At 50.4% G+C, this 19,480-nt stretch overlaps 3 protein-coding genes across 5 annotated transcripts; 1 reads left to right on the top strand and 2 right to left on the bottom strand.

The window, feature by feature from the left end:
• Positions 1-507: 507 nt before the first annotated feature.
• On the top strand, positions 508-5,330 carry SPOUT1 (SPOUT domain containing methyltransferase 1). 2 transcript variants are annotated; one of them, XM_066332704.1, is made up of 12 exons: positions 508-601; positions 677-719; positions 799-918; positions 1,250-1,409; positions 2,247-2,336; positions 2,448-2,497; positions 2,648-2,778; positions 3,169-3,241; positions 3,607-3,705; positions 4,316-4,418; positions 4,713-4,860; positions 4,966-5,330. In XM_066332704.1, the coding sequence occupies exons 1-12, from the start codon at positions 554-556 to the stop codon at positions 5,038-5,040; spliced, it is 1,140 nt and encodes a 379-aa protein (XP_066188801.1). In that variant the 5' UTR covers positions 508-553; the 3' UTR covers positions 5,041-5,330. The 2 variants fall into 2 exon arrangements, with proteins under 2 accessions (XP_066188801.1, XP_066188802.1); XM_066332705.1 differs by lacking the exon at positions 677-719 and having other exon boundaries at positions 547-601.
• A 371-nt stretch (positions 5,331-5,701) lies between these two features.
• Positions 5,702-9,015, bottom strand: ENDOG (endonuclease G). Its single transcript, XM_066332706.1, has 3 exons — positions 7,635-9,015; positions 7,076-7,185; positions 5,702-6,391 (listed from the first exon to the last, which is right to left on the bottom strand). The coding sequence occupies exons 1-3, from the start codon at positions 8,115-8,117 to the stop codon at positions 6,109-6,111; spliced, it is 876 nt and encodes a 291-aa protein (XP_066188803.1). The 5' UTR covers positions 8,118-9,015; the 3' UTR covers positions 5,702-6,108.
• A 152-nt stretch (positions 9,016-9,167) lies between these two features.
• Positions 9,168-19,423, bottom strand: TBC1D13 (TBC1 domain family member 13). Of its 2 annotated transcripts, XM_066332701.1 has the most exons (12): positions 19,305-19,423; positions 19,059-19,132; positions 18,774-18,814; positions 18,303-18,364; positions 17,921-18,020; positions 16,767-16,849; positions 16,460-16,619; positions 15,477-15,684; positions 14,755-14,918; positions 13,090-13,250; positions 12,882-12,939; positions 9,168-12,179 (listed from the first exon to the last, which is right to left on the bottom strand). In XM_066332701.1, exons 1-12 carry the CDS (start codon positions 19,325-19,327, stop codon positions 12,114-12,116), a joined length of 1,200 nt encoding a protein of 399 aa, XP_066188798.1. In that variant the 5' UTR covers positions 19,328-19,423; the 3' UTR covers positions 9,168-12,113. The 2 variants fall into 2 exon arrangements, with proteins under 2 accessions (XP_066188798.1, XP_066188800.1); XM_066332703.1 differs by lacking the exon at positions 18,774-18,814 and having other exon boundaries at positions 19,305-19,348.
• Between the last annotated feature and the right edge of the window lie 57 nt (positions 19,424-19,480).

Raw genomic sequence — 19,480 nt, 5'->3', positions numbered from 1 at the left:
AAGGGGAGAGGGAAGGAGGCAAACAACCACCTGCCTTTCCTGGTGTCCCATCTCACCTGCTCAGCCTGGGCAGGTGAGGGTGCTCTGAAAGCCCTTGTGCACCAATATGTGCCAAAATGGGGAGAGTCGCAATCGCTGAAACAGGGAAAGAACCATGCAATTTGATTGTTAACATGAAGATTAATTTCAACACCCCCACATGTGTCGGCTCTTATCTAGGCCATGACACAACCTGCAAAGGGCAGGGTGCATCTACTCATGGTCCAGAAGGCACGCAGGACTTGTGCAAAGACACGCGGACACGAGTACCCGGATGTTACACACTCACACCCACACGGGAATCGTGATCTTCCTCGGCGCCGGGCTGCGCTCAGCGCTCCGCTGTCCTCAGGTCACCCATCCTCCCGCGGAACGGGACCGACCCTGCTTAGCTCCGCTGCCGCGCGGGCGGTTCAACCACCACACGTGACCTCGGGCTCCTCCCAGCTGTGGGCGGGGCCTGCCGCCGCCGGCCAATCAGCAGCGCGGGGGCGGGGCCGGCAGCGCGGGGAAGATGGCGGACACGGAGAGCGGCATGGGGAAGCGGCCCAAGGGCTGGCAGGTGGGCAGGGGGCCCGGGCGTGCCCCGGGGCCGGCTCTGAGGGGAGCCGGCGGTAACGCGTGCTGTCCCCCGTAGGTTGAGGACAGGAAGGTGGACTGGCGGCGCTGGAAGCAGGAGAGTAAGGAAGGCCGGGCTCATGCGGGGGCTGGGGCCGCTCGGACCGGTGTTTTAACGCTAGGCGCTGTTCTCCATCCCAGGGAAAGCAGAGACGAAGAAATGGAAGGAGTTGAAGCTGCTGAAGAAACTGGAGAAACAGCGGATGCGAGAGCTGGCAGAACAACAAGCCCAGGCGGAGGAGGAACAGAAGGAAGACAGAGGTGATTCCGCTGTGACCCAGTGGGGAAACCTGGGTGGAAAATGCTAGAAAACTTGGCTCTTAAAAGGCAGTCAGCGTTACCTATCGGTAGGAAAGGTGTGACTTCATAGATCCTGCGTGGATCAGTCCACATGCCCAAACAGGCACCAACACTGCACTGCTCTAGTAGCACGCTAGAACTGTAGCACTATAGATCTTTCTTAAGAGAAAACCTGTGATTAAATCTAAGAAACAGAAGCTGCTTTTTGCCCACCTGCGGCGCAGCTGAAGCAGTAAGTGTGATGCTGCACAGGGGCTGTGAGGCCGTGGCTCTGTCACTCTCTGCTCCGCAGGCCGTCACCACACGCTGAGCGTGGCCCTGCCCGGCTCCATCCTGAACAACGCGCAGTCGCCGGAGCTGCGCACGTACCTGGCGGGGCAGATCGCCCGCGCCTGCGCCATCTTCTGCGTCGACGAGATCGTGGTCTTCGACGAGCACGGCGAGGACGTGAAGTAAGGGCGAGACTGAAGGAGAGCGTGCTTAGATTAGATTTTAGGAGGGAGCTCCTCGCTGTGAGGGTGGTGAGGCCTTGGCACTGCTTTCCCAGAGAAGATGTGGCTGCTCCTGGGTCGTTGGAAGTGTCCAAGGCCAGGGCTTGGAGCAAACTGGGATAGTGGAAGGTGTCCCTCTCATGACAGGAGGTGGAACAAGATGATATTTAAAGATCCCTTCCAACCCAGTCCATTCTGTGATTCTCTGAAGGAAGAGCTATCTTGTTCTGCACAGTATTTCCTCTTGGCTTTCTGTTCCTTCACTCTTATTAACCTAGGGTCAGGAAGGAACTGCATGTACCTCTCCCCAGTGCCAGGATTACAGGGACCACTATACCCCAGGGAAGAAGATGTTGACTAAACTGCCCTAGCAGCTCAGATTATTTATCCCAATGTGGGGTTGATAAAGCAACAGGGGGCCGAGTTCTCTTCTACCCTTAAACCTTGCTGTGGAGGAACAGGACAGGGCCTGTATCCTTCTAGAAGATGCTTTGCTATCCTTGAGTTTTTCACCTGGACCCATTGCAGAGTTAACTGGCCAAGCCATGCATCCAGCTCAGTGGCATCCAACTGCCACATCACGTTAGTACATAAAGATCCAAAAACAAACCTGAAAAAGATACCTGGCTTATGGAGAGAGTTCCAAAGATGATTTGTTAACAGGCTGCCTCTGGAGCAGCCCTTTTCAAGGGTTAGGAGGGATGTGTTTCTATTGTCAGATTAAGAAGCAAGGCTTGGTCTTCTGGAGACACGACCAATCTCATGCTGAGTTAACAAGCTGCTTTCTTTCACTTCCAGGAGCGTGGAGGGGAATTTTGAAGGAATTGGGAAGAAAGGCAAGGCTTGTGTGCAGCTGGCTCGGATCCTGCAGTACTTGGAGTGCCCTCAGTAAGTTTGCTTTTTCTCTATACTCAGCTCCTTTGAGTTAGAACAGGGCTAGAATTGAGATCCAGATTCCATAAAAACACCTTTTTGCATTTCACCTTTCTCTGATGACAGGTACTTGAGGAAATCCTTTTTTCCAAAACATGAGGATCTGCAGTTTGCAGGTAAGATGCAGTTGTTTCTCTCCTTCCTGAGCTCTTGCTTGTTGTGTGTGACAGCCAGCACACTTCAGCATTGGACCAGATGGGAAGGAGCAGGGGAACACCTACAGCTGGATTTTCCCCCCAGCACCTCTTTGCTCTGTGCTGTTCTAGGGCTGCTCAACCCCCTGGACAGCCCCCACCACATGCGGGTGGACGAGGACTTGGAGTACCGGGAGGGAATCGTGCTGGACCGGCCAACAAAGCCAGGCAGAGGCTCTTTTGTTAACTGTGGGATGAGGAAGGTGTGTCTGTTACCCAGAGGTGCCAAAACAACTTCCCTTGTCTCTCTGGCAGATTTGAATCAGGCAGGGTGGATGCTGCTGGGTTCCTGAGGGCTGCAGTGGGCTGACAGGGGGTTTAAGGCTGTTGCTGTCTTGTCCTTTCTGCCTTGGCAACGTCTGTGGCTTCCTGGTAGGCCCCACACATTCCAGCAGATCATTGATTTACTGCTGCAGCTGAACCTTTGAGGAGCAAAATAAGCTTCAGATTGATGACCAAGCCCCTGAGCCACACACAGAGCTCCTCATTCCAGCTCCAGGCCAGAACAGACCCCCACTTCCTCAAAGGATTCCCTTCCCCAACTTCCCCAGTCCTTCCAGAATGTCTGGCGCTGATGGTAACTGTCACTGCAGGAGGTGCAGATTGACAAACAGCTGAACCCTGGTCTGCGAGTCACCGTGCGCCTGGAGGAGCCCCAGAATCCAGGTAATCCATGGCTCCAGTAGCAGCTGTAAACTTCAGTCCTGCAGCACCTGCTCCTTCCATATGACAGGTTTGAAGGTACCAAATAGTTCTGTGCAGTTCATCCACACACAAATTTAGTAACACTCTTACCATGCCTCCCTTGATAACTGGGAAGAGCTGTCAGCTCTTTGACCAGCAATAAACAGCCCAAACACACTCACAGGCTTTCCAGAACTCACCGAATTTCCAGAATACTTTTTCACATTCTGGAAAAAGGGAGGGTGATGTTGCACACGCAGTGTCCTGTTCCAGGAGAAACTGCTGGCCACGGCTGATCTAATCTCACCAGCCCACAGAGGCTGTTAAACCTCTTTGCTTTCTTTCAGAAGCCAAAGTGCGGAAAGGCACCGTGGTGTCCTCGCACCACCCCCGGGAAGTCTCCGGCTTGTACTGGGGTTACAACGTCCGCCTGGCCTCCTGCTTGAGTGAGTATCCACAGAGATTCTCTGCCTGGGCTTCCACACCAGTCCCAGGCCTCCTGGCTGCACACATCTTTCCTAGAAATCTCGTCTGAAGGGCGGCTTACACGTGCAGCCAGCAGCCATGTGGCAGCCAGATTTTAGGGCTGAAACAAGGCATGAACCACCCCAGTCACCCTCCAGGATTCTACCCTGTAACCTCCACTCACCACTGCTCCAAATGGCTGCACAACAGCAAGAGATGAGTTGGTGCCCTTCTCTATTTCCCTGATAACTACATCCCACTCATGCACATCAGAGCCAGCAGTGGAATTTGAGTTCAAGAGCCCTGGTAAATTCTTTTCCTATTTTCTGGTTGTTTTGACCTTGTAGGAAGACTGTAAGCTGTTAGGAGGCGGTTCCTGGCACCTGTCTTGAGCTTTGAGGAAAAGGATGTGGGAGACACTTGCAGCAAGGGAATTATGGGGGAAAAAGGAGTAATTCTGTCTCCAGATGCAGTTTTGGCACTGAAAACAACTCCTGCTGCTGCCACCACTCAATCACAGGGTGTTTTAGCCTGTCCAGAAGGCACAGGAGTGAGGGCATGGCAGTAATAACCCCAAACTCTGTTTTCCAGGTGCTGTCTTTTCTGACTGCCCATTCAAGGAAGGCTATGATCTCTCTATTGGGACCTCAGAGCGGGGCAGCTCCGTGGACCAGGTCACTCTGCCCTCCTTCAGGTTTGTGTCCTGCCTGCTCGGCCCCCCTCAGAGCTCCCAGTGAGGCTGGTGCAAGCAGCAGAGAAGGGAAAATACCCTAGCACAAGGCAAATTCTTCTCCTGTTCCTCTGGAGTTGGTAGCTGTGACTGTCACATTGGCCAGGTGTCTTGGGGCTTTGGTGGGGAGGCAGTGGGCACCATCAGCAGTGGGCACCATCAGCAACAGACACAGCTCCCTGCCTGCAGCAGCACAAAGGAGCTTGGGCACAGACCTAGCCAGTCTGCCCTCTCACCCCATCCCTGTGCTCTCCCCAGGCATGCCCTCGTCGTGTTTGGAGGCCTTGAGGGCTTGGAAGCTGGGGTTGATGTGGACCCCAAACTGGAGGTCACTGATCCAAGTGTGCTGTTTGATTTCTACCTGAACACGTGTCCCAGCCAAGGCAGCAGAACCATCCGGACAGAGGTAGGGCTGATGGTGCTGGGTGTGCACAGGGCAGGGCTGGCTGGCTGCCTGTGGCAGTGACACACAGGGCTCAGGTGTGCTCTGACTGCCCTGCCTCTGCTGCAGGAAGCACTGCTGATTTCTCTGTCTGCACTGAGACCACACATTGAGAAGGCTGTGAAGACACCCAAAGACAGCTGAAGGAAGGAAAGAGAAACCACTGACCTTGCCCTTGGGGAGGCAGCTCTTCAAATGTGGGGTGCTGGGCAAGTCACTCCAGGAGCATGGCAGGACCAAGGCACAATGACTGGAGCTGGCAGCAGTGCCCAAGGCATTCACTGCTGCTGGGAGCAGCAAGGCTGTGCCCTCCTGCCTGCATGGTCCAGCCACGGGCTGGTTGCTGCTTTCCAGCAGCTGGCACGAGCCTGGCAGCAGACTTGGTCTCAACAACCTGGACATCTGGGGTGCAAATAAAGCAGTATGGAATCTCAGTTGCTGTGAAATCCAGGTGTGTCTTGGTGTAGGCACACTCAGTGCTTCTGGAGCAATGTGGCCTTCAGACTGAAATGAAGTCAGAATTTAACCTTATGCCAAGAAGCTGTTCCTGCCCCAGCCTGACTTCCCCCAGCCCCTCTTCAAGGATTCATCTTCCCCAACAGCAGGAAGGGCTGGAGCTTCAATTGAGCCTCAGCACTAAAACACATTATTTTGTTACAGTTTGGCTCCAGGTGTGATGCCTTAAGCTCTGCCTGCAGTGAACTCAGACAGGAAAGCAGCTGGAAAAGTTGGCTCCATCCTCCCCTCCTCCTGCTGAGATATTCAGAGCTTTGGTGAGAGCAGATAAGAAACAAGCAATACCATAGGTGTTCAAAGCTTTACTGCTGAAACCATCTTCTGAAAGAAAACAATCATACAGTTCTTTAGCCACCGGATGGCAGGAACTTCTCCCTTGGCTCCCATCTTGCTCCCCTCCTTCCCTGCTAAACAGCAACAGTGACTTCCCTTTGTGCCTGAACATTCCCAAGGCAGCAGTGGATATGAGGCACATCCTAGAGAGCTACTGCAGTGTCAGGTGCCCCTGAGCCACCTGCCAGGACCACTCTGGAGACCTGTTGTGTGTCTGTGTTTCAGTTAGACTCAGGGGAAGGATAGAGAGAAGCACAGGTTTGAATCCTAATTCCCACATTTACAACTGCACAAGGAACTATGATTCTGCAGGTGACTGCCAATCCCTTGCCAGGGGTTACCTGGATTTGTTCTAGTCAGGGTTCAGTGCTTTCCAGCTGTGATGGCTTTCAAGTTACTTGTTCTCCTGAGAATGTTTGGGACAAAGAGGAGCCCTGAGGCTCGCTCAATGCTCTCAATGGGAACCAGGAACCGTTCCAGGGGGATGTTTTCATCCACAGGGCTGTTGGGCATCACGTAGGAGCGCAGCTCAATCTCCCCACTCTCCTTTTCCAAGATGAGCACCTTGAAGAAATGGGTGGGGACAGCCACGTTGTTCTTGCCAATCACCTGGTACTTCACATACATCTTCCCATCGGCCTCCATCCTGCACCAATAGCAACATCCCAGGTTATCTCCTAGTTTGCAGTCACTCCACCCCCTCAGTCATCCAACACCCCCTAAATAAGCTCCCACCCACAGCAGGCAGCAGCTCTGCTCCTGCAACCAGGGCTGTAAAACATGGCTGGGGCAGAGGCTGTGTGACATGGTGAGGGTGGGCTGTGCATTGGGGCTGCTCCCAAATCCCCTCCCTGCTGGTTCTCTTTATAATAGACTTTCCAAGCTATTTCCTGCAGCTGAAGAGATCTCAACATGAGACAGCTGCTCTTTGGTGCTGCGCGGAGACCTTTGAAAACAAAGTCATGTCCTTAAGTGGAGAAGTAGTCCATGACATTTAACCTGAAAGCTTTATTGTGCAGGGACGGGGTCTGCAGTCTAATCTGGTAATCAGCTAGTCTACTAAATTGTTAAGGACTGCAAACAAAACCAAGCTGGTTACACTGCAGCTCAAGAATCCCACTCGACTCATGAAATAATTATCTACATGGGAAATATGTAAACTAATTCTAATCCTAATAAGGTACCTTTCCACAAAACCTCTGTGCACAACTGGTCTCACCTACTTGAGAGGGCCCTTAGTAGAGTCCTCCTATCTGGTCTCTCAGCCTGTTTTCCTTTGCCAGCACAATACATCTTTTGGGTGCCTGTCCAGCTCAGCCCTTGTGTTTACCTGGGCAGGAAGAGGGGTCCTGTGCAGACGTAGACATTCCTGTTGTTTCTTGCCAAGCTTCTGCAATACTTCTCAAGGTTATTCCAGGCATTCTGGTTTAAATGAGGATTCTAGAAACACAACCAGTAGTCAGTTGCTGGGTTATTTCCTCACTGCTCAGAGTAACACCATCTGCCTTTTCTGTAACACATCTCAGAGCCCCAAGGACTTTCTATAGAAGATCTCCACTATCACCTCTGCTTTGGGCCTGGTTTGCACACCCAGGACAGAACCCATCGCCTAAGGTCGCAATTTTTGTAAGTGCTCGCCTACCTGTTTAATTCTGCTCCTGACAGGAGCTGCACTGAACGGAGTCTCTCTCTAATGGCCTGAGAGGCACACACATTCAGGTGCATGTGCAGGAGCCCTAGTGTTAAATTTAACAGGAGATACGGCACCTCCGGGTCACTTTGGCCCCTCTCTCCCTGAACAGCGACGCTTCCGGGGCTTTCCCGCAGGGAGCAGCGTCTGCCCTTGAACGCGGACAGCCCCGGCTTCCGCCGCAGGCCGCGGGCCGTACCTGCGGGGCGATGTTGCTCAGGTAGAAGGTGTCCCGCATCGCCTTCTGGCTCCACTTGTGGTTGGCGGCGGCGGCCAGGTGCCCGCGGTCGAAGCCGCTGCCGCGGTAGTCGGCGTTGGTGGCGCGGTGATATTCGTGCACCGAGTCGTCCTCCTGGAAGTCGCATGCGGCGCGGTCCGAAGCGCCGCTGAGCGTGTCGCGGTTGAGCTGCTCGATGACCCAGAGCGCGCTGCGGCTCCGCGGGTCGTAGCACAGCACGTAGGACTCGCGGCTCCGCAGCTGCGCCAGCCCGGGCAGCCCGTACTTGCTCAGCTCGGTGCGCCCCGAGCCCGGCGGCGAGGGCAGGCTGGCCGCTGCCACGGCGGGCAGCACGGGCAGGCGGGCCAGCAGCCCCTCGGCCGCATGGCCCCGCTCCCAGCGGGCACAGGCCGCCCCCAGCCCCGCGCCCACCGCCAGCGGCAGCACCCAGCGGACCCGCAGCATGGCCGCTCCTCCGCGGGCCCGCCTTAAACCGGCAGCGCCTGAGCCCCGGGCGGCCGCGCTGTGCCCGCGGCATCGCCGCTTTAAGAGGGGAGCGCGCACAGCGTGAGCGGCGGGCACAGCGCGATCCCGCGGCGCGGCCCCGCGGCACAGACAGCGACACCGGGCACAAGGACACCGCGCTCAGCCAGGCGGGGACACGCCTGTGCCAGGTACTCCTGGAGAAGGCAAAGCAAAGGAGATGGCCGTGGAGGAGCCAGGCTGGTTTGGCAGGGCACTCGCTGTGCTGCTCTCATTCCAATGGACAGCGCAGCTGGAAGCTGGAGCAGCCCCAAGTCCCACTCACACCAACAGGAGAGGCTTGCACAGACATCCGTTTAGTTAAAGGAAACGTTATAAAAATAGTGTTTGAAAAAAAGAAGCATAAAAAAAAAAAAAAAAAGAGGAGTTTTAGAGTGATTAAATGTTCACTACACCCTTTTATGGCAGTTCTTCCCAAAGTGGAAAAAAAAGTGTTCTCTGTTCCTTTCTTTGGGGAAAGAGCATTTTTGAAGACTGCTCCAAACAGCTAAAACCAAGTCACTGACATTCCTTAAGGAAAAATAGCCTCTGATTCCCACACACCTCGGACGCCTCCAAAACAACTTCTGGCCTTCACTCTGCTCAGTTCCAAAGTGTGAATAATTCTAGGTCAGGTCACAAAATTCAAACTCAAAATCAGTCTCCTGAGTGACCACCACCAGCAACTTGATCTACCTCATTGGCAAAGTCACCAAGTTCTACAAAGCCTGAACTGCAGCGAGGTGTAGGTGGAGCAGACCTCCTCTTCCCAGGGAAGGCTCATGTCTTCGCACATCCAGGAGTCTCCTGTTTTCCCTCCCAGCTGATTTCCCTTTCCCCTGTCAGAACACAGGCTAAGAACTGTTTAAACATCATCTGTTCAAGTCCCTGTGACATAATGAGTCCCCGAGGCAGCCCATACTAACACCTCCCACCCCAAAGATCAGCTCTTTCAGCAGGTCAGGATTGTAAGGAACCAGAAGCAGAAACATCTTAAGGCTGGAGCAGGTGTTACTTGGCCACACAAGCAAGGAAACACCAGTTAAGTATCATCTCACTTCAAGAACAACAAAACTATATCACCAAAAACCTTTGAGGAATGAAGCCAAGGGAAACATGAAGAGATTCAGAAGCTGGTAAAAGGTTAAGACTTCCTTTTGTCCCCTCAGAAAATCTAGTTTTGCTCTTAAAGAAAGGAGAAAGTCTTGGAATAAAGAAATAGATATCCCAAGACAATGAAAAGTACCACTCCTTTCAACAGCAGGACAGAAGTTCTACCACACAGGAAGGAAATAAGCAGGAAAATAAAACAGCTTTTTAGCTATGGAACAGCCTGTCTGGACACTTCAAAGTTGTTGTAAGCTCTCCCCAAAGAACTCAATGGGTTTTGCAGCCACAGTTTGGATAAGGCTACAGAATTTAACCCAGAGATCCTTTCCAGCAGCCAAATCTCTCATTGCATCCCTTTAAACCACTGCAAATTCCTTTCAGAAGCATTCACTGTCACCCCTGAAGCAAGGTGACATAACATGAGCCCTTGGACACCTAGCAAGGGAGAAGACAGCACGACACCTGTACTGCCACCTCCCCTGTGCCTTCCCCAGGCAGGATGGTCACCCTCAGGGCCCAAAGCTACACTGAAAACATGCAGAAGTTCATCTCCCAGTAATGCTTTCATCCTGATTTGCCTGCTGCCCCCTCAGGTTCCAGCTGCTCAGAGCAGGAATGCTCATGGATGGTCCTGTTGCCAGTGAGAAATTCCAGCATAAGGAAACCCTGCATGTGCCAGGGGAACCCGGAATGAACAGCCCAGCACAGGTATACAGGGAGATGAGAGCAGAGTTTGTGCATGGAATGGGAAAGCTACAGCAGTATTTATAGCAGTTCTGAGGCAGAAGTGTTTGGAGCAGCTACAATTGTGCCTAAGAGTGGGGCCCTATGGTTCTACATTTGTAGAGAACCTCCCAAGTGGCTCTTTGACCACACAAGGTCTGGCCAACAGCCTCCTAGTGCAGGTACCCAAGGGCTGAGACTTAATGCCACCTGAAACAGCTCAGAAACATCCATCCTGTGGCTACAGCAGCCAGGATGTTTCATCACACTGCTGTCCTGGTCTGGAAAAATGGTTCCATTTTTCTTGGAGGAAAACTATACCCTCAAGAAAAGATTGCAGCAGAGAGGGATACTGTTGCCATAGGTATTAATTACAGATTGCTTTCAACCTTAATTTGCTCTTGCAACACCACAGCAACACATGGCTGCACAAGTGGTACTCGAGCATCTTTTCAAGAGGCAGAGATTGCTTCAGATTGCCAATAAGAACATGGGTATGTGCACCAACCTGTCCTGCCATCTCCCCACACACCTTGGTGAGAATTACAGCAGCCTGTGAAGGCTTTCAGTGAAGGAAATAAGACCAGTAAAAAAAGCTGAAGGCTGCCAGCATCCCTCCTGCTAGGGCAAGTCTAGGCCAGCAGCAGCTTAAGCAGATCTTACAAAGACTGACTGACCTTTAACAAATCAACATCCATAAATACCAAAAACTGCAGTGTCCAAGAGCAGAGGTGAGTCAGCACAGCACAGAAAGAAAGGGAAAAGCATGTTGGATTAGTGTTCACTCAAGACCTTCTGCACCACACAAGCACCTGGGTGCTGGCAGTTTCTGTCTCTGAGGATTAGGTTTCTGCTCAGTTCGACACTGTGGCAGGTCAGCAGTTCTCCCTGTGGTTTGTCTCAGTCCCTGTTCACCTGACTGTATCTGAAATGCAGCAGTTTCTCTCTCAGGAGGAGTAAGTGTCCAGCTGTGACTGTGACTCCAACAGGACCAGGAGAGAACAGTGGATCAGCCCCAGCAGTCAGCACATGACAGATGCTTGTATGCCTGCTGGATTGTGCTAGAGAAGGACTCTTATTGCAGATCAGAACTGTCTCTTCCTGACAATAAGTACTGTAAGACAACAGCAAGGTTACTATGACCAGACCTTAATGGAAGTAGTATTATTTAAGCCACTGAGGCAGAAAACTCCAGTTCTGTGCCTGTATAAGCCCCTAAATACATCTGTCTTCATTGCACATGATTAGGTGTTCATTTCTTGTGTTTCAGAAACCTGATTGTAGCTGGATATGCGCCAGTTCAGAGCAGCATGAGGCCTCCCTGCAGCAACAATCTGCTCTAAGGCTGTGCGTAGTAAGGCTTGACTTGCAACTACACTTCACCAGGGGATTAAAACCACCAGAGTTTTGCTTTCAAGAAGACCTCGTGGATAAGGCGGTTCTGGATTCAGGCAGTTTGAGTGCACAAAGCCACCAGCTGTCACGGTGTCCTCCCATCTCAGCTTCACAAGTCTCCTTCCCAGTCAAAGAGTGTAAAACTGCCAGGTGACCTTCACCAGAAAGTGACACAATCTTCTTCACTTGCCTCAGGGATGGCCAAGTGCAGACACGAGGGAGGAGAATCCAGAATCTACTTGAATGGCAGAATGTGTGACTTCACTGGAATACATTCTATTCACAGGAGGAAGATCCTTCTATCCTCACCCACCAAAATTCACTGGACTTTAAGTCTGTCCTTTCCCCATCAGAAGTTACTCCGTGTGTTACTTCCACCATACAGGAGTCCATCCCTTCAGGGATATGCAGACAGAAGGTTTCTTTCTCCCCAAAGTCATTAAAAAAAGATACAAAGAACTGCTTTTGGCAGCAAAGAGGCATTTGAGACGTGGAAAAATCTGGAGTGCAGGACCCAAGTAGATGGGGAAGTAATCAGTCCTTGACCTAATAAATAAGAGTAGAAGGAAATCTTCAAGGTGGCCAGTAGGCCTAGCAAAACCTGAAGCCTTGCAGAGACCAGCAGGAGCTTTAGTGCACCACACTGCAAGGGGCCATCTCCCAGGATCCACTGCCACACAGTTCTCTGACACCTTTTCTTAGGCCCACGGACTATTTGGAATCTTGGAGTTCCTTTGCCTTCTTCAAAATCAGATGAACATCAGAGATAGGATAATCCTACGGCAAAGAAACAAAGGGATTTTAGTGACTTCCCAGCATTCTTGATATAGATTGTCTCACTTAAACAATGTGAACCTTGACAACAAAGTTCTTAGCCTGTTATAACACCATGTTCAGTTACTCCTTTAACAGCTACCATTTCCTGTTTTGTAACTGATCAAACCTCACTACCCTTCCAGAAGGCTTGTTGTTTTTTTTTTTCACTTTGTCCTCCAAGGGCACAGTAACCTGGTCTGCCAGAGAGCCTTATCAAAGCCAGTATCTTGCACAGCCCAAAGCAGGAACTGGCAGAACGCGAGATATCCAACTGTGCAACTGTTTCCAACCTAAGGCTCTCACAGATCTCAGAACTAAACAGAACCCTTTGGCCAAAAAAATTTAGCAGTGTTATATAACGTTTCACAACTTTGCTTGAAATTATTCAAAATTTTTTTGCAAACCAATGGAACATGAGAAACTTCCAATCTATGGTAATTTTTCTCTAGGGTAGAAAGGGTCCCTGTGCTAAAGACTCCCACTTCCAGTAATGAGAGTGCTGTAAGATCCCTGCAGATTTTCCTGCACGCAAACATCACAAATGTGGCACTTGTCTTGAACCAGTCATACCCTCCCACCCTCTCACATACTGTCATCCTCTTTCACAGTACTATTTTAGGACTTTTCCAATTGCTCTCTGCAACCACTCTGTTTAATTCTTACCTGTAGCAGCCTCATGTTCAGAGTGAAGTCTCCTTCCAGCAACTGATCCCGGATGAGTCTGAAAGATGGAAATTATTCCAGCTATTTTTGACTCTTTACAAACCAACTTTAAAACCCATAAGGTCTTCACCAGTCGCCCTAACACATGCCTACAGAAGACTCCTGGATCCATGGAAGAGAAGAGGAGGAAGGCTGTGTGTGTACTTACGTCAACATGGCACAGCAGACGAGCAGGAGGAAATCGAAGCGCTTGTCGTCGGCAAAGAGGGAGTCCCAGATGCGGATGACATCTGGCAGCAGGAACTCTTGGGACAAGAGCAACGTCAGCCAGCGGAAGGCAAAGAACTGGGGTTTGATGTTCTGTTCTTGCTGTCAGACAGGCACCAGGCAAACAATGAATACGTGCTCCCGGCCAGTTCCCTACAGGCTAGAGATGCACCCCGTGTTTCCATCCCTGTCTGCTCCCCCACACTGCTCTAAGCTCCCAGCTCGTCCTGCAGCAGCAGGAAAACCTCTGCGTGCTTTGGAGACTCTCCCCTTCAACCCTGACTGAGAGGTTTTCAGTGCAGCCACACTCCATACCTTTCTGGCCAAGCCAGAAAATGCTCCTCTGTCCACAACATGGAGTGAAGGAAGCTTTTCTCCCTAAAGGGGCTATTAATGTTCTGTTAAACCTGCCAAGTAATTTTAAAGTTTCCATTTCAACAGCATTTTATCTGCATAGCTGCAGCCCTCCCCCGCTAGCACAGGCACTGTTTGTCAGGATTTCCTCTCCTTTCCAGAACCCTTGTATTTATCAAAAGGTTTACTATTCACAAAGAGAAACAAAGATGGAACAGGGTTAATACTCATGGTCAGTAAAACATGCTGAAAAAAAAAATACACTGAAAGCACCTTTAGCCTGAAGCTTTCCTGTTTTCTGATGTTAAATCCAAGGTAGCATAAGTTTAATCAAGGTCAAACAAGTTCAGCATTCTGCTGATATTCCTAAGGACCAGCTGCTGCATGGCCAAGACCATTTCCTGCCAGCCAAACATCAAGCAGTTTTTCTCCCCACTGAATCAGATACCAGCCAACACTGTGGGCTGTGTCACTGTGCTGACAAACTATCTTCTGGATTATAAAAGAAATATATCCTGACTTTTCTAGACAGAAAAAGATCTCAGTGTAATTTGGTGAAGGTTGCAGTAACAGGAATAGCGTTCCCTTCTAAAGTCTCCTTGGACTTTCACATCAAATGGACTCTGAAGATGTTTGTAATGAAAGCTGCCTTCTACATGTTCTACAAAACTCACACAAACCCAAAGCACTTGAAAACCTTTGGATTAAAGGGAACAGTATAATTTGGGATCATCCACCTCACTGGATTTCACTTCTCCTTTGGAATGTGCTCCATGGAGTTTAAATCAGTGGTGTCAAGGCAGCCAGTAGCAACAGAAGCGTGTGTGTGCAGTGTGGGGGATGGTTTTCGGTTTGCTCTTAGAAGCAGAAGCAATTTTGGTAACCTGGAATGCTGAAAACCCATGTTTTGACTGATCTCTACAAGAGAGTAAAGACTCCAGCTCCAGCTACGCAGGTGATCAAGGATCTTGGCCAAGTCCCTTCAGACTCCCAGCTGGCAGCTGTGCAACAACCATAGTTTGCTTTCAGAGGCAGGCAGGGGAGGAAGCCTTGCTGTGTCAGCTTGCTCTGGGCTCACTACAAGGAGAGGCTGTTTCAGCTCACAGATAACAGTCTCTGCCCTACAGGCAAAGCCCTTCACACACTGTCTGTGCTCCACACAAGCACACTTTAACAAAACTGACATTCATGTGCACTGTTAAGCCACTCCTCACATCCCACCCAAGACCCAGAGACACATCTGGCTCCTCACCAGTTTCAAATACAGCTCCACATCCTTTTCCTTCAGGGTGGAGTACACCTTCTCCATTTTGTAGGTAATACCACACTGAGAATCATCCAGGCTCTTAATGAAGTTGTCCCGAATCTCAGCCATTAGATTGGTAAAGCAGAAAAATGTGTCTGCTTCAGCATGTTCTGAGGAAAGAAAATAAGAACATGGGAGAATAGAGGAAGTCTCACTGAGAGAGATACAGAACTAAACAATTATCCTTGCTCCATAATCTGGTTGCCTGTACTGGATTTGAGGAGTAGATCCCACCAGATCTTGGCTTGCTTGGTCTGGGTCAAGGCTAGACAAACTTTTTAATTCTTTTTTATTTTTTTTTTAACTAGAAACATCTACAGAGCCACTGCAGATACCAACCCTGTGTCTAGCACAAGGTCTTTGTGACATGAGGTCACAAAATAGTTATCTATGCACCACACACCCTCAGAGTTCCTGTGAAGCAAAAGCAAGAGGCGAAGTCCTCCCTATCCATTTTTTCTTTAACATCTATATTTAGTACAAGGAAAGAAGAGCTTCAAAGGGAATTTTGAGTTTAACAAACAAACAAAAATCGCTCAAAAAACATCACTCCTCATGTCCTCACCACTCCCAGTCCATTCAGCGCCTACTAATTCCCCAAAACGCCTCATACCATGCAGAAATCACAGTACCACAGCCTCTGCTGAGCAGCCAAAAGGCCTCCTCACCTTTCCATTCACTGTTGGGATCTGTAGCAAAGGTGTAGTAAAGAGGCCCCACGATTTCATTCATGCCCTGGACATAGGCTATCCCAGGGTTCAGCTTGGCATAGATGAACAGGATCCTCTCCACCACTTCCCAGTGAGCTTCACAGCCGTTGGGCAGAACTTCGTACTCGCTCAGGGAGCTGGGGGTGGTTTTAAGAGGGGAGCTCACCTGGAAAACAAGGCTGAATCAGGATAACCAACTGGCACAGATCCTTTAGTACATGTGCCAAGCTTGGCTTTTAACACATATAGGCTCCCCAAAAGATTTGGGTTTGTGGTTTATACCACATAAAGCAAGACAAGGAACGCTGGGAGCACACAGGCAGAGAAGTTCTGGTGCTGGGTGACGCTGAAGAACAAAGTCTGTGCAGCAACATACAGTTCCCTCTGAATCATTGCACCACATGATCTCACACAGTAAAAACCACAGCAGTTCCACTTCTTTGTTAGTAGTATGAGGGAAGGGTATTGATGGTTGTAGGAGAAACCACCTTCCCCAACAGCATGTGTGCTGTAACATTCATGAAGGAGGAAGAAACTACACACTTTAACAGATACTCAGCTATTCTCCTAGTTCCAGATTTGAAATCCAGTTCTGGAGGACTATGGAAATTTGTAATGCATTAATTGTAAAGTAAACCTTCATTGTTTTGTTGCCATACAGGAAGGCATATGTCAGACATAAAATAACTTATGACTCCAAATTCTACCAAAAGTCAGGTAAAAGCAGTCCTTAAAACTAAATACACCTATAATTCCGTACAGTCTGCCAGGCACTTCACCTGGTTCTACAATGTACAGCCCCCAGAATGCTCAGTATCTGCTGGGGTGTTTCCTTAATTCCACTGCACAAGCAGAAAGAGAAACAGAGAACAGCCCAAGAATCACCCTTCCCAACCCAAGACCTTGCCCTGTGACAAGGACAGCCCCAAGCCTGGGCTCACATTTGTCACCCCACTGCGGTTCCGTGCCACCGTCTGTGACTTGAGCGTGGTCTGCTCCACCCGCCTGCGCAGGGTCTCAAACTCGTTCTGGGGGTCCAGGATTAACAGGCAGGGATAATCCGTGGGGCGCTGGAAAAACGCCATGTCAGGGTACAGCCTCCTGGGATGGACACAGAAGGAAATCAGGCACAAGAAGGAAGTACGTGCCCCATGTTCAGTGGGAGGCTGGGTTGAATATTAAACTTTGTTTTCAAAGTGCAATTTTTTGTCCAAACCCCTCGGGTTCAGAAGTCTGAGCTTCACACACCTGACATCTTTGTCTATCTGGAGGAGTACTTCGTTATCCTTGAAGTAAGTGTTCCATCGACTGTCTGGATTTGGATTGAGGGGCTAAAGAGAAACAACAGGAACAGAACAAGCATGTTTCACACATATCAAAACACTGAGTAAACATACAGTGATTTAACATTTCTGTGTCACTCTGCCATCAGCACAACCTGAGCACATCGGGGTCATTTTTTGGTCTCACGTTTTCAATCCCTTTTCACTCATCTCTTCAAGAGTTTGTTCCCAAATCAGGTTGGGTTTTTTTCCCCTCTGTTAACAAGATTCCTGATTTCAGCTCCAAACCTGTACCATGGAGATGGTATTTGGACTTGGGGTAAGAGTTATCCACCCACCCAGTACTTTGATGTTGTGGTTCTTCTCTTCACACCAAGATCCACACAAAGTTAAAAACTAACCAAGAAAGCAACAGGCTACATTCCAAGGGATTCAGAGATCACTGTGACCTGCCTCCGTGGTTTTACAGACATGCCAGTTTTACACCAGCAAGGTTCCAGACACCACAGTGGGCTGGGTGACTGCAGGGGAGTGAACACTCAGAATGGTCATGGGAGCAGCTGTATCATTTTACAGTCTCCTCTGATCAGTTACTTCACTCACTCCTCCCACACACACTCTCCTAACAGCACTTTCAGAGAAGGAGAAAACCAAGGCATGCAGGAAATAGTCTGTTAAAAAAATAACAACCCAGCAGCATTACTAGAAATAATCAACTCTCCTGCCTTCCACACCACAGTCCAGTCTGACTCTCCTGCTTCTTTTCTATCTTCTGCTCTGAAGCTACTCATGGACCTAGCTTCCCAGAGGAGTATCTCATGGCTCCAGGCATCTCTTGTGAGCCTCTCCCTTTTCCTAGGAGACCCACAGCCTGGGCATGCAACCCCAAAGGGCAGGGGGAGGGAAGTGCACAGCTGGAAACAGCTCCCTACAGAGGTATTGGTGCTTTGAAAATAATTCACACTCAAGGCTACCATGACAAAAGTGCCAGACTGGCACCTGGGAACCATCCCTCCCTCTAGCAGGTTAGAACAGTTGGGAACAGAGCCAGGTGCAGCCCAGGGAGCCAGAAAAATCCCCAAGGAATTTTCTGCAGCACAAAGGCTTAGCAACACTTACATGATCTTCTAAGGTCACATCTTCCCTTGAAACACCCAGGTTGGCTTTGGCAATCCCAGGCTGAATAATCATTTCTTTTAGAAACTGGGAATACAGATCCCTTAAAGAAGAAAAGAGGAATTTACAATGAGGAAGATAAGGTCAAGGTGAACACACAGGCAGAGCTCAAATAGATGTATGTCTCTGTCCCACCCTGCTCAGCCAGAAGACATCTGATTATCTCTTCAGTGTAATTGAAGGGGTCAGTCCATCAGGCAGCTGGGAGAACAGCACATTTCACACAAGAATAACTTGTTTTATAACAGTACTTAATTATTTAAAGACTACTCTCCTTCTCTGCGGATATCTTTGGAAATACAAGAACAAGTACCAATATCCTCACCTCTGTTTCTTCAGCAAGGAGCTCCATAAGGCTTTCTCTAAAGGGAGGTAGTTCAGGAGTATCTGCACAGGAAACAGGTGAACAGGAATTAGTATTCAAAGAGCTGTTACACCTACAAGATGAGCAAAGCAAACACAGTAGCTCGAAGTGGCTCTTGGAAAACTGGGAGTTCTCTCCAGAAAGCCTGTTTGCTAAGCAACACTCAGGAATATTTTAGGGACTGGCTTTCAACACAGACCTATTTGTAGGACTGATCAATAGCTAACCTGACCGAAATGCACTGCTAGCTTAAAACGGAGACTATTCACATGCAAAGTGCTGATCTCCACAAATTACTGCTGACTTCTAGTGGCTTTTAAGCTCTGGATTTATTATTTGTTTACAACTTTAACCGCCAAAAAAGTGCAACTTGTACTTAATCAACCGAAAGCATCACTCGCAAGAAAGAAAAGCACCCCAAGCAAAACCCACCTTCCAGCACAGGCAGCGCAGCCCACCATCAAAGGGAATTCCTGTGGAACACCAGGCAAAGAAATAACCACGTTAGCCCATCTCTCACCGCGGGTTGCTGATGTCACCTCACAAACAGGCCTGGCAACACTCCTGCTCCCCTAGGGGCACGAAGTTTCTCCAGGGACGCTGCCGGGGTTATCCACAGCGTCTCCCACGGGGACACCTCGCGTCAGGCGACACCAGCCCCAGGCACCGCCGTGCCCACAGCACCCTCCCAGCGGAGCCGCTCCCCGCCGCACTCACCGCTGAAGCACAGCTCGCGGAGCTTGGTCAGAGCCACCGTGGGTTCGCCGAGCACCTCCTGGAAGTCCGCGATCCTGAGGGGACCAAAGCGAGCGTCATCAGGGTTGGTACAGGCAACCCGAGGCCCCCCAGAGCCCCCAGACGCTCGGAGCTGCCGATTCTCGAGAGCCCCCATCCCGCGCAGCGCAGCCCCGGCAGTGTGGGGAGGGGAAAGACGCCCGTCCCCACACAGAGCCCAACACCAACCTGCTCTGGTGCAGGCGCGACATGGCTGCCCCGGCGCCCCCTCCCCGCGCGCCGCATAAACGCTCCGGCTGGAAACGCTGGCCGGGGAAGGGGATGCGGGATGGGCCCCGCCCCGGCCCCGCCCCATGAGGGCGTGGTGATACCGCTCGTTCCACACGGCCCCTCCCTGCGCTAAG

This window comes from Sylvia atricapilla, chromosome 19, assembly GCF_009819655.1.
Source record: "Sylvia atricapilla isolate bSylAtr1 chromosome 19, bSylAtr1.pri, whole genome shotgun sequence".
In the NCBI taxonomy this organism is placed as follows: domain Eukaryota; kingdom Metazoa; phylum Chordata; class Aves; order Passeriformes; family Sylviidae; genus Sylvia; species Sylvia atricapilla.
Note: the sequence above shows the minus strand (reverse complement) of the source record. Positions and strands in the feature narration are given on the sequence as shown.

What these genes read in the sequence shown, in the direction of transcription:
- ENDOG (XM_066332706.1), bottom strand. Translation starts at nt 8,117, where the DNA reads ATGCTGCGGGTCCGCTGGGTGCTGCCGCTGGCGGTGGGCGCGGGGCTG. An exon ending in TGAGCAACATCGCCCCGCAG is followed by an intron (nt 7,186 to 7,634) that starts GTACGGCCCGCG and finishes TTGTGTTTCTAG; the next exon opens with AATCCTCATTTAAACCAGAA. An exon ending in GGACCCCTCTTCCTGCCCAG is followed by an intron (nt 6,392 to 7,075) that starts GTAAACACAAGG and finishes CTATTGGTGCAG; the next exon opens with GATGGAGGCCGATGGGAAGA.
- TBC1D13 (XM_066332701.1), bottom strand. Translation starts at nt 19,327, where the DNA reads ATGTCGCGCCTGCACCAGAGCAG. An exon ending in ATGTGACCTTAGAAGATCAT is followed by an intron (nt 16,850 to 17,920) that starts GTAAGTGTTGCT and finishes GTTTCTCTTTAG; the next exon opens with CCCCTCAATCCAAATCCAGA. An exon ending in TCCCAACAGTGAATGGAAAG is followed by an intron (nt 14,919 to 15,476) that starts GTGAGGAGGCCT and finishes TTCTTTCCTCAG; the next exon opens with AACATGCTGAAGCAGACACA.
- SPOUT1 (XM_066332704.1), top strand. Translation starts at nt 554, where the DNA reads ATGGCGGACACGGAGAGCGGCATGGGGAAGCGGCCCAAGGGCTGGCAG. An exon ending in AGCGGCCCAAGGGCTGGCAG is followed by an intron (nt 602 to 676) that starts GTGGGCAGGGGG and finishes TGTCCCCCGTAG; the next exon opens with GTTGAGGACAGGAAGGTGGA. An exon ending in GAGCACGGCGAGGACGTGAA is followed by an intron (nt 1,410 to 2,246) that starts GTAAGGGCGAGA and finishes TTTCACTTCCAG; the next exon opens with GAGCGTGGAGGGGAATTTTG.